At 28.9% G+C, this 12,707-nt stretch overlaps 1 protein-coding gene across 1 annotated transcript; it reads left to right on the top strand.

The window, feature by feature from the left end:
• The first annotated feature begins 6,143 nt into the window (after window positions 1-6,143).
• On the top strand, window positions 6,144-12,707 carry LOC108468228 (uncharacterized). Its single transcript, XM_053032007.1, has 12 exons — window positions 6,144-6,528; window positions 7,219-7,393; window positions 7,545-7,628; window positions 8,177-8,418; window positions 8,499-8,715; window positions 9,062-9,141; window positions 9,756-9,840; window positions 10,134-10,265; window positions 10,355-10,468; window positions 10,561-10,611; window positions 10,946-11,065; window positions 12,654-12,707. Exons 1-12 carry the CDS (start codon window positions 6,284-6,286, stop codon window positions 12,705-12,707), a joined length of 1,599 nt encoding a protein of 532 aa, XP_052887967.1. The 5' UTR covers window positions 6,144-6,283.

The following is a 12,707-nucleotide window of genomic DNA, read 5'->3' as shown; positions in this document are numbered from 1 at the left end:
CACACTCTCCCCTCCTTCCTTACGAAGCCAAATGCTATTCATAGCCATAGCTTTTCAAAACTGAGCTCGCAACAAAAGATCCCACCCCATATCAGCAACTTCCACGCCTAGAGCCATCTTTGCTTCACAAAAAGAATCTTTATGGCCAATCGTCCACAAAAGAAACAAAATAGCTTCAGTCTCTCATATTTAAAATTAACATAGGAACGCCTCCCACAAAATATAATCTACTTTTTCCTCTTCAATAGACATCTTACATCAATTTTAACTTTAATTCTCATGAAGTTTCTGTTTTCTTTTGCCAAATTTGCTCCATCATATTTCAGAAATTCACCTAAAAAATTCCCTAATTGTATCACTAAATTTTCAAAAAATAAGCCAATAGGGATATCATGGATCTGTACCCAGAAAGGTGTTAGAACTAGAGGCACTTGTAATGGATCCTCCCCCCATTGCAGTTTATAAAGAATCAACAAATGATTGTTAAAAGTCCATGGAGATCCTTTGATAACCCTTTCCAAATCCATGATATGAAAAAATTGAAACAAATACATTTTCTCCCCCAGATCTCAGATTTGGACTCCTCGAACAGGATGCCACAGATTCGCCAAAGTACTCTTCATTGCTGGAAAATGGATTATACTGGCTGTCAAAAAACAACCCACAATTTGTAAATTCTCTCCTGTTCTATGCAGATATGTTTGTATTTGAATAATTGCATATTCTTCATCATTAATCATCAAATAAGCTAATTCGTTTTCCATCACTACAGGGGTAGATCTCGATCTTGGCTTTCTTGTAGATGAGAGACCACTGTGCCAGGCGCTTCAATTATCAAAACAAAACAAATGAAAAAACAGTAAACAAAAAAACCTAGAATCCTTGCCAAAGGCGGCAGACCCAAACGTGCTAGGGTAGCAGACTCAAGACTCTTTTTTTCAACCTAAATTGTTTTGTATATTAATTATTTTAAATTGTTTTATACTATTCACTTTAAATTGCTTTTTATAATATCTATTTTAAATTTATTTTTTATGTATTATTTATTTAAAATTGTCTCATTATTTATTTTAAATTTTTTATGTTATTTATTTCATTATTTTGATTATTAATGTTGGTATTTAAGTGACATATGTTATGTGATTATTGCCATTGTGTGTATTATAATTGCTCATTCGTATTTTCATATCATTGTCATTCACTTGTATAATATTGTATTCATGTATTATTGTTCCATGCTCATTACTAGAGGTGTGCATGGGTTGGCTGACTTGCCAAGCCTCAAGGCTCACTGAAAAATGGGCTTGGACAAAAACGAGGCCCGTTTAAAAAACGAGCCGGGCCTCGGGTAAGATTTTTTGGCCCGGGCTCGGCCTGGCCCGACCCAATTTTGATATTAATTTTTTTTATTTTTAATTTTAAGTAACTTTAGTATTTTGACTTTACTCTTTTGTTGTTTTTAATGTTATTTTGATATTGTAAAACTTTTGTTATTAATATAATTTGGTTCTTAATTTAGTTCTAATTTGTTTCAAATTTTCAATTTTAATATAATTACTTTTTATTATATTTTTAATTTATGTATTATTTTAAGACTTATTTTAATATCATTTTTGTTTGTTTTTGTTTTAATATTTATTTTTATGTTTTTAAATGTATTTGATTTATTATATTTTAAAGTTTTTTATTTAATAAAAAAGCAAAAAAATTAATATGGCTTGCCAGCAAGGTGGCTCTGCCTACCATTTTTTTCCCGGGCCGGGCTTGGACAAATTTCCTAGCCCATATTTCGGGCTGGGCCAGGCCCGGGCCTTAAAAACGGGCAGGAATTTTTTTATGGGCTTGACCCGAACCCGGCCCAGCCCGACCCATGCACACCTCTACTCATTACTATATTTTTATTTCATGTCATCGCATCATGAATTTAGCTCCAACGTATTTATCCCATATAGATTGTTTTATTTTACTCCAAACAAAATGAATGCACATCGTTAAATGTTGTATTCGCTATTATTCAAAAAAAAAGGAAAATTTTTCAAAATAAGGCAATATTTCGTGTTTTGGAAATTTGAAAAATCGTATCCTAACTTACGGGGTTTCGATTTTCTCGCTAAACCTGAATAGCCAAATACCCTTTTGAATTTCAATGAAAATTAAAAGCAAACTTATTCTCGATGGCTCAAATATCGCATCCTAACTTACGGGATGTGGCATATTGTTATCGCGAGACGAGTAGGCCTTTGATGCTCGTTTCAATTTGATTCAAGCATATTTAAAATGAACAATAATAAAAAGGGATCATATTTTCAAATCTTTTCAAAATTTCAACTTTCGACATTAAGACATTAATTAATCAATTAGGTATCAATTTTGGGCATGACGAGGGTGCTAATCCTTCATTGCATGTAACTAACTCCCCGTTTTCTTGAATTTCGTAGATTAAAATCGTTGTTTTAATAAATCAAAATATTTTATTAAAACAATCAAATTTACGAGGTGATTCGATCACATCTCATAAAAAATATTGGTGACGATTCTATTTTCGTTTTTAAATAAAAGTCGACCACCTCTTTTCAAAAAATAAAATTTCGACAATGTATTTTTAGATCGTTGAGTGACATTGATCTAACTAAATTTTCTGACAATATCTAAGATATTTCACGATAATCAAAGAACCTCAATCACCTTCATAGTGCTAAATTTCATGGGAGAAATGAACTATATTATCCTAATGTTCGCCAATCATATCATCATGGGTGTCGGTTTAGATATTGAACAATACTTTTGCACTATTACAAGCATACAACAATTTGCATGAGGTCCACCCATAATCGTACATCACTATAGGCAATATAATAGTTCTAACGAAGGAATTTATCATAATTTTATACACCAAATTGTATTTTTTATTTAATTAGATGATTTTATATAATTTATTTTTATTAATAATTTTATTTTAAACATATTTCATTAAAAAATTAACATAACATTACATTTTATGAATTACAAATCTTAACATCAATATTCTATTGAGTACACTACATAATTATATTGAAAGAACACTTTCAACTACTTTATTGCTTTATGATATCCTCGTGCCTTTTTTATTTTGTTTTTTTTTTCCCTCTGGGTCATATGACTTACAAGTAACTTAATTTGCTTTCCTTGGTAAAATTCTTTCCCACATTATAATATCATATTTGGCATTCAATAAAATTGAATATTATTTTTTAAGACAAGTTTGGCTTTAGTTTTCCTATTTTTGAATTTCATAAAGATAACATATTTTACTTCAAATAATTGTTTAAGTCATGTTTTATTATATCTTGAAAGGTGTTGGTCGAAATTGGAAAGAGTATAAGGAGAAATGATCAATAATTTCATCTCAAACATTATATATTTTAAGTTATTTATTTGATGATTAAGTTGATTTATTTAGTCTGTTAAGTCTTTATTTTGAGATAAATATTCAAGATAATTCAAGTGATATATTCAACTTTTAAATGAAAGTTTAAAGTTTGTCAAAATTTTGTTAAATGAACTCTTGCATTAGCCCATAAATAGGCGGTAGATCTTGAGCCATTTGGGAGTGTATTTACACACTCTTTGTTTAGGGATTTTTATGGGAATATATTGTATGTAATATGAGATATTTGGAGAGAGTGATTTATCACAAATTGGATTCAACATTACCCCTTGGATTTAACATTATCCATTTAGGTATGTATTCACATTCTCTTTATTTAAGGATTGTACCAGATGAATTGTTAACTAAAATTATTTTTTTGAGCGAGGCTCCATAGAGTAATTGCGAAATCCAATTTATGTTGATGAATATCATATGTTGATTCTCTATCACTTGTCGAATTTGTGTTTATTTCTCTCTTTATTTTATCTTTTATGTTGATGTGTTTAAACAATTTTACTCAAACTTCTATCTGAACATCGAATTGATCGAAGAACCAATCGAGATTCTTCCAAGATGTATTTGATTTTACCAAATCTTCTATAACCTTAACATTTGGCATCTAACAAAAAACTCTTAATCTTAAACCATAATCATACACTTTTTAGCTGAAGCCGACTTGATCGTATGGCGTGGGAATTATAGAAGATACAAATAGTAGAAGATGAGATTTCCTGCTCAAGTATAATTTCTCATAAGCGTTTAAGCATTGTTTGGATAAGAAAAAAATCTTTTAGAATTATGATCATAAGTAAGGCATTGTTTGGACTTTTTTTTTGTTCAGTGCTCACAATTATTCATAATCTCTTTTTATATGTTTCAATGAGTTCAAACCTATACAACAATATCGATATTTAATTACGTAAGTACGTCAATTTTAAAACAAAATGAGAGTTTTAAAACAAAATGAGGGTTTTAGGTAATTTTTTCTGAAATTTAGGGAAATAAATTTAGAGAGACAAATTAAAAATACGCCTTGAGAAAAGTGTTTTTTACAAAACGCTTCTTTTGACAAATCAGCTCCTCTAATTAAATGGTCAAATAATAGTGATTTCATCATTTGAGTCTCAAGTTTGAATTTTCTTCTAAGAACATTTTTTAATTTTAATTAATGTTTTAATTAATAATTTTATTTTTGTAAGTTTTTTAATTCATCTTTTAATTAATAACTTTTTATTTATATAAATAAAGTAATAAATATGTATTATATAATAAAACATATATTTTATATATATCATTATGTTAAAATATTTTAATTAATAACTCCTTTATTTATATAAATAATTAATAAATATATAAATATATAATAAAATATATTGTTTTATACTTATGATTATGTTAAATATATTTTATTTTTAAAAAGAATCAACTAATTTTTGGTATATTTTCTTTACATAATTATTTGATTTTATAATATTAGAAATCACTATACCACAATGTAGGTGGAGAAAATAAATATTTGACATATAAATATTATATATCAAAAATATATATCAAAAAGTTAATTGATATTTTAAAAATAAAATAAAATAAACATAATGATAAATATAAAAAATATTTTTATTATATAATTATTAATTTATTATATAAATAAAGTAGTTATTAATCAAAATATTTTTAACATAATGATATATATAATATTTTTATTATATAATTACATGTTTATTATTTTATTTATATAAATAAAATAGTTATTAATTAAAAACTTGAAAAAATATATTTATTAATTAAAATATTAATTAAAAATAAAAAGAACTTGAAAAATATGAAATAAAAAATAAAATGTGCTTAGTAGAGGAATCAAACTTGAAAATCACTATTATTTGATCATCTAATCAAATGAGTTGATGTGTTAAAAAAACATGTTTTATAAAAAAGTTTTTCAGAAAGCACTTTTCTCAGGACTCGTTTCAGTTTATTTATTAAAAATCGATTTATTTCCTTAAATTTTGAAGAAAAAGGCCTAAAACTCTAGTTTCATTTTAAAATCAACATATCTCCCTAATTAAACCCAATATTATTGCCAACCAAGCATCCACACTATGTCAAAACCAAATTTAATTTATACAAAATTCCATAAAAACTTTTAAAAATAAATATACACGATTCATTCGACTCTTATATAAATCGATGTCAAAATAATATATTATTATGAGATATAAATTCTATAAGTCATCTTTTAAATAAAGTTTTACAACAAATAATAATTTTTTCATTATAAAAATCGTTAAAATATCGTAAAAATTCATATAGTATATTTTTTCATTATTCGAATAATAATTTCTGTTCTTGAAATTTATATATTTACTTTTTAAATATTTTAATCAGTAAAAAAAATAGAGCGGCCAGCTAATGTTATCGGATCAAACTCGTGTGATCCAATAAAATTTCCCAAAATATTAAAAAAAAGGGAACGTGCGGGAATTGAACAAACGAACGCGCGCCAAGAAATCCAAAAACTGTACCGTCTTCTCTCACAGGGTGTTTTTTTTTTTTTTTTTTCATTTCCATTTTTGTATAGAAAGCCAAAAAATATATATTTTAGAAACGATTCGAAATTGCCGGGAGACCTTTTCGCGGATCGTATTGTCTAACGCAAACAACGCGGTAGCGTGAAAATTTTCTTTGCTGGATTTTACTTTTTCCATTTCTTCTCAAATCATTTCAAAAAGTTCAGATATCTGTTATTTTTCCTTATTTTTTTGTGTTTATTTAATTTTTTTGTTAATTGCTTATTTAGTGTTGATGAAATGCAGATCGCAGTGGATTTTGATTGAGGTGAAAAATAAATTTTGATTAGAGAGACAAAAATTCAAAATGGATAACAGTAATACGTCGAGGAGTTGGCTTTCGAAGTTACAGCCGAGGGATAAGACGAGGTCATCGAGGAAGAATCAACCGTCGTCAAGCAGCGGAGGTGGAGGAGGTGAAGGGAATCAAGACGGGATTACGGATGAAGAAGCTCTTTCCAATATCACCAAACAAAAAGCTGCTGCTGCCAAGCAGTATATTGAGAATCATTACAAGGAGCAAATGAAGAATCTTCAAGACAGAAAAGAGAGGTATGGTTTCCTAATCTTATGCTTAAATTTGCTAATACAAGTTGCAAATATATTGAGAAACAACGATATTTGAGTAAATAATTGTTATTTGTAGAGATTAGAGATTTAAATTGCTGCAATCGTTTCGGTTAACTTACAGAAATCTTTCGTTCATCTTATTTTTTAATTGATTTAATAATTTAAAAGTGTTAAGTTTCAAATTACACATGAATTTGATTCGTGTTGCAGCGTGATAGAGATACTTTGATTTGGTTTTATTATATATATAACTTTAGTTTTCATTTAACTTTATACATAACACTTTAATTATGAGCTTAAAAACAAATAAATGCATTTCTTCTTAGCTACATATATTTGTTTTAAAATCATGTCACATCAATTATAATGTCAATAATTTGTGAAAATTTAAAATCAAAATTTATTGATTTTATGTTTCTCATTAGACATTGTGTTTATCTATAAGGTGGATAATATTTATCCTATTTAAAATAGTTATTCAATTTTGCACCAAAAAGAACAAAAATTAATTAAAATTTGTAAGCAGGGCCGAGATGGTTCAGGGTAAATAATAATTCCGAGCTGATTTTATGATGATATTATGACATAGGACTTTTTATGACAATATTTTGCCAAATTTAGTTGATTATTATCTTCTATTATAAATAATTCTATTTTTTTTCTGATTAATAGACGAATGGTCCTTGAAAAGAAGTTGGCAGATGCTGATGTCTCCGAGGAAGATCAAAACAACTTACTAAAATTCTTGGAGAAAAAGGAAACCGAATACATGCGCCTTCAGAGGCATAAAATTGGTGTTGAAGACTTTGAATTATTAACTATAATTGGCAAGGGTGCGTTTGGAGAGGTATACTTCTCTATAATGTTATCTGTCATAGATCATCATCTGTTTTATCCTTGTGAACAGGAGAATTAATGCTATAGATCGCACTTAATTTTCCTTATTCTCCAATTAAAATTACCTTTTGATTTACTTATATATATATATTATGGTGCAGGTTAGAATTTGTAGGGAAAAAACAACAGGCCAAGTGTATGCTATGAAGAAGCTTAAGAAATCAGAAATGCTTCGAAGAGGCCAGGTATTTGTTTATTCTGGCCGAACGGCATTGTTATGGTGGTTTTGAATAGGTATAATGATAAATTTAGCACTTAATATTTATATTTTTTTAATTTAGCTTTTTATTATTTTTTGAGTTAAATTTGACCTTCAACCTTTTAAAAGAGTCAAATTTAATCATAAACATTTCAGAAAGAGTTGAATTGTTGTTTTTTAACAGATTTTTTGAATTTTTATGACTATTTATATATTTCTAATTTTTGAATATTTTATTAATTTTAAATTATTTGTTGAAGTGACATATATAACAAATAATGCTATGTCAATATAAAGTACGCGTAAATTGCTACATGGGTTGTTAAGTCAACATTGTTAAAAATTTAATGTTTTAGTTAATATTTTCATTAAAAAAAGACGAGTTGACTCGTTTTGACGGGTTGAGTCTCAATAGCCAAATTTAATTAAAAAAATAAAAGTCAAATTAATAAAAGATGCGAACATTGATGACTAAATTTATCAATTATGCCTTTTGTATACTACTCATATAGGGTATTTTCAATCTCATTTTAGGTTGAACACGTGAAAGCTGAAAGGAACCTGCTCGCTGAAGTTGATAGCAATTGTATTGTCAAACTATACTTTTCTTTCCAAGATGATGATTTCCTTTATCTTATAATGGAATATCTACCTGGTGGAGATATGATGACTTTACTTATGCGAAAGGATATCTTGAGTGATGATGAAGCTAGATTTTATGTAGCTGAAACAGTTTTGGCTATTGAGTCTATCCATAAACACAATTATATTCATAGGTTAGTATATATATAAATAAAAAAGTCAAGATGCTTTCTCTGAAAAAAAAGGGTTAATCTTTGGAGTCTAAATGTTGTAGGGATATCAAGCCTGATAACTTGCTTCTGGATAGATACGGACACTTGAGGTTGTCAGATTTTGGACTATGTAAACCCTTGGATTGCAGTACTCTCCAAGAACAGGATTTTTCTGGTGCGAACATTAATGAAGGTACAGAAAATGATGAACGCTCAGCAGCTCCAAAACGAACACAACAAGAGCAACTAGAGCATTGGCAAAAGAACCGGAGAATGCTCGTAAGTTGTCAGCCGTTGTGTTTCACGTATCCTTTCATCTCTCTATATCTCATGCTATAAATAATAAATTAATACATATTGGTGGCTGTGAGCTATGTTGCTCTTGTTTGGTGAATTGAACTTATTCTTATACTCTCATCTATGCATCTTTTCATTCATTGAATCACTGGATGAAGACCCTGACTCAGGGACCCTGACCCTGTATTGGTTTTGTATATTTGTAATTAGAATTGTTTCTTTTTACATGTTTTTGTGTCTTAAAGTAATAGTTACAAGCTTCTTGAAAGAACTTAGCAGTGACAATTAGATGATTCATATTTTTTGGGTCCAATGCTTGAATTTGCAGGCTTATTCTACTGTTGGTACACCCGACTATATTGCACCAGAAGTCCTTTTGAAGAAGGGTTATGGAATGGAATGTGATTGGTTAGTAGTTATTCATTTGAAATGAAATTCTATTTTGTTTCACATACCACTATCCTTTTTGTTTGACGTAGCAATTGATTATGGCTTTGTTTAGTTTGCATTTTAAGAATGTTTTGGGGGTGAAAAGCACCTTTAGAGCTTTAAGCAAGGCTAAATAAATATTTTTTGAAGTACTTTTTTTTATCTAAAGGTAAAAGCATTTTTTTAGTTTTTACATTTTAGAAAAGCATTTTAGAATCAAATAAGATTTTTATTCTTTATTTTGAGTTTTATGTAATATTTAAATTACTCAAAAATATTTTTTGACAACAATTTTAAAAATTAAATCTTAAATTAAACATTTCAAAAGGTGTTTTTCACCTCACTTTTCAAAACAATACTAAATTAGTCCTACGTCTTGCATGTTGGAATAATGACATTTTTACCTAATATTAATTTTCAATTATCCACTGACGGTGGATACTCTAATCAGGACAAAAGAAAAAAAAATCCATCTATCAATAGTTCATAGTAAATTAAAGAGATGTTGTCCTCTGATGATTTCTAGAATGCCCTAATTTCTTGCTACGCCAATATTATAAATTGTTGTGACTAATGATAATAATTTTGCACAGGTGGTCACTTGGTGCCATCATGTTCGAAATGCTCGTGGGATATCCACCTTTTTATTCAGATGATCCGATGACAACTTGTAGAAAGGTAACCTGAGAAATATTGCCAATTGATGTTATGTGTGCTTTTTCCGTTTTTTGATTTGTTAATTAGTCTGGATCTGGGTCATGTTATCTCTGTTTTTACTATTCTGCTACTTTCATTTGAAGACCATTTATTTGGCGCTGGTTAAGCTAAAGATGGAATGTGAAAAGAAATTGTCATAGTCCAGTAATACAAGCATTTCTATTTTAATAAAATGAATGAATTGGAAAAAAAAGCGGGGATTTAAACAAGTTTCACTTGTCTAATACTGTCAATTATTTTTATTCCTTTCATAGATAGTAAACTGGAAAAATCATTTGAAGTTTCCTGAAGAAGCCAATTTGTCTTCAGAGGCACAAGATCTGATTAACAAACTCCTGTGTAATGTCAATCAAAGACTAGGATCAAACGGAGCAGATGAAATTAAGGTATTGTTTTATGTGTCCTATTAATCTCTTGCTTAAAACTTGTTTCCGTACGAAGGTAATTATCTTGGCTTCTTTTTTTACTTCTTTAGGCTCATCCATGGTTTGAAGGTGTGGACTGGGATAGGATATATCAAATGGATGCTGCATTTATTCCCGAGGTTAATGATGAGCTAGATACTCAAAATTTTGAAAAGTTCGATGAGGTACTTAAATCCCTTAATTTTTGGATTCATACAACTATTTGTGTTGCAACTTTAACGTCTTTCATGATGTTTGCTTATTTTTCACTGTGCAGTCTGAGAATCCGGTTCGAAAACCATCATCAAAATCTGGTCCATGGAGGAAAGTAAGTTTCTAAGCGTCTTTTTCATATATTCATTGCATTTCAGTCTTCTGTTAGCTAATTACAAAGTATTTTTTTTAAGGTTTTATATGAAAAGATAAAATTACTCTCAAAATATACATTGTTTTATAAAAATAAAAGATTTTTCGTGAATTTAGAATTGAGTTAGACTCGATTAATGGGGGACATCAATTCAATCAAAATCTTAAATATAATACAAATAAATATAGATTATTATTTTGCATGGGTGTACTGTCTGCATTTGCTCTCTAAACCTGACATGGCATGGCAATTCATGACATAACCTTTTTTGATTGATTATCCATTTACTTTGCAGATGCTTTCGTCAAAGGACCTCAATTTTGTGGGATACACATACAAAAATTTTGAAATTGTCAATGACTATGCAGTGCCTGGGATGGGTATGCTTCTTTCTCCGCTTTATTTACCAAGTTATGTATACATAGACAGACATGGTATTGGTTTCATATTCATGTCTAAGAATGCATGTCCAACCAATATTTTAAGATGCTAAAAGCCTCTTATGATCATTACTTTTACGTTGCATAAGCTGTGGTTGTCTGAAGAGTGCATCTTAACTTTTTATAATCTCAAGTCTGCTACATGCTAAACATAGTGTTTTTTTAGTAATTTGCATTAAAGATCTATCCCCAATCATTGAAACAAAAGGTTATTGCATTACATTCATGGTGATGTGAATGTAGTCATAGATATATATATTATTTATATTATTCAGATTTCGCTGTTAAATATGAGTATTTTAAAGGAGTTTTTGAAAATTTATATTCATATCTAAATATGTATAAAGCACTATTATAAAATAATTTATCTTAACCTGTTTAATTTATTACTTGCATTACATAATAGTACCATGTTTTTGCACCAAGATTTATCCACAATCATTGAATTTAAGGGTTATTACATTAGATTCATGGTAATGTGAATGTAGTCACTAGGGCTCAAGTTTCTTCGATGTTGATATATACATGACATAACTATGTTTAATATCTATGTTTTTCTATGCATGTAAAGGATCCTTAGAGAGTCATATCTCATATGTGATTATGCATTTAACCAACATAGTTTCTTATAACCAACCCAAACTAACAGGAAAGCACACCAGTATCTTAACCTATTTGGTTTATTTCTAGCGTTACATGATAGTACCTTGTTTTTTGAACCATGTTTTTTTACAATTATCCATATTTTCACTTCGGAAATTACCTTCACGATACGAGATTTGCTTTCTCTTTGTAGCTGAGTTGAAGAAGAAGAGCACCCAATCAAGGAGGCCGTCAGTGAAGTCACTTTTTGGTATTGTCACATTCCTCAATTATAATGCATATAGTATTTTTTATTGTCAAAATATCATGCTTTTATATTAAAAATTAAATTATATTTTATTTTTATTCAAAATAATAAATTAGTTACTATAAGTTAAATTAAAAAGTAAATTAGTCTTGTTAAAATTTTTATCTATTTTTACTATTAAAAATTGGTCCCTTTATGTCAGCATGAGATATATATGGCACGTCACGCGTTATTGTTTGATTATTTCGTCAATCATGTCAGTTTTTAATAGTATAAATAAATAAAATTTTTAATAGAAATAACTAATTTGCTCTTGGATCTAACATTAAATGATTAATTTATCTAAATTTTTTAGTGGAGGGAGCAAAATGTAATTTAACTCTTAATACAATGGTCTCTATGATATTTTTACTTTTTTTTACATAGACATAACGCAATAAACATACCTCACTGCGACCATATTTCCTACAGATGGCGAAGACTCACAGGACGGTTCGGACTCAGCCGCTAACGATCAGTCTGTTTAACGAAGCTGTTGTATTGAATCTCTTAAGCCTCTCCAACTGGTAGCCACTGAAAGATCAGTGCGGATCCGATTAACCCCATTTTTTTTTCGAACCAAGTCAACGTAGTAGCATCACTAACCCAGTAAACCAACACAAAAGGTACCCCTTTTTTTTCATATTGCCTTTTGCAGTTGGTCTCATTGGTAGGTGGTAGCTATATCTGCTGGAACTTTCAGGTTTGATTTACAGCTTAAGTTCTAA

The sequence above is a fragment of the Gossypium arboreum genome, chromosome 8 (genome assembly GCF_025698485.1).
Source record: "Gossypium arboreum isolate Shixiya-1 chromosome 8, ASM2569848v2, whole genome shotgun sequence".
NCBI lineage: Eukaryota > Viridiplantae > Streptophyta > Magnoliopsida > Malvales > Malvaceae > Gossypium > Gossypium arboreum.
This window is presented reverse-complemented; position numbering and strand designations above follow the sequence as displayed.

What these genes read in the sequence shown, in the direction of transcription:
- LOC108468228 (XM_053032007.1), top strand. Translation starts at nt 6,284, where the DNA reads ATGGATAACAGTAATACGTCGAGGAGTTGGCTTTCGAAGTTACAGCCG. An exon ending in CTTCAAGACAGAAAAGAGAG is followed by an intron (nt 6,529 to 7,218) that starts GTATGGTTTCCT and finishes TCTGATTAATAG; the next exon opens with ACGAATGGTCCTTGAAAAGA. An exon ending in AAAAGAACCGGAGAATGCTC is followed by an intron (nt 8,716 to 9,061) that starts GTAAGTTGTCAG and finishes TTGAATTTGCAG; the next exon opens with GCTTATTCTACTGTTGGTAC.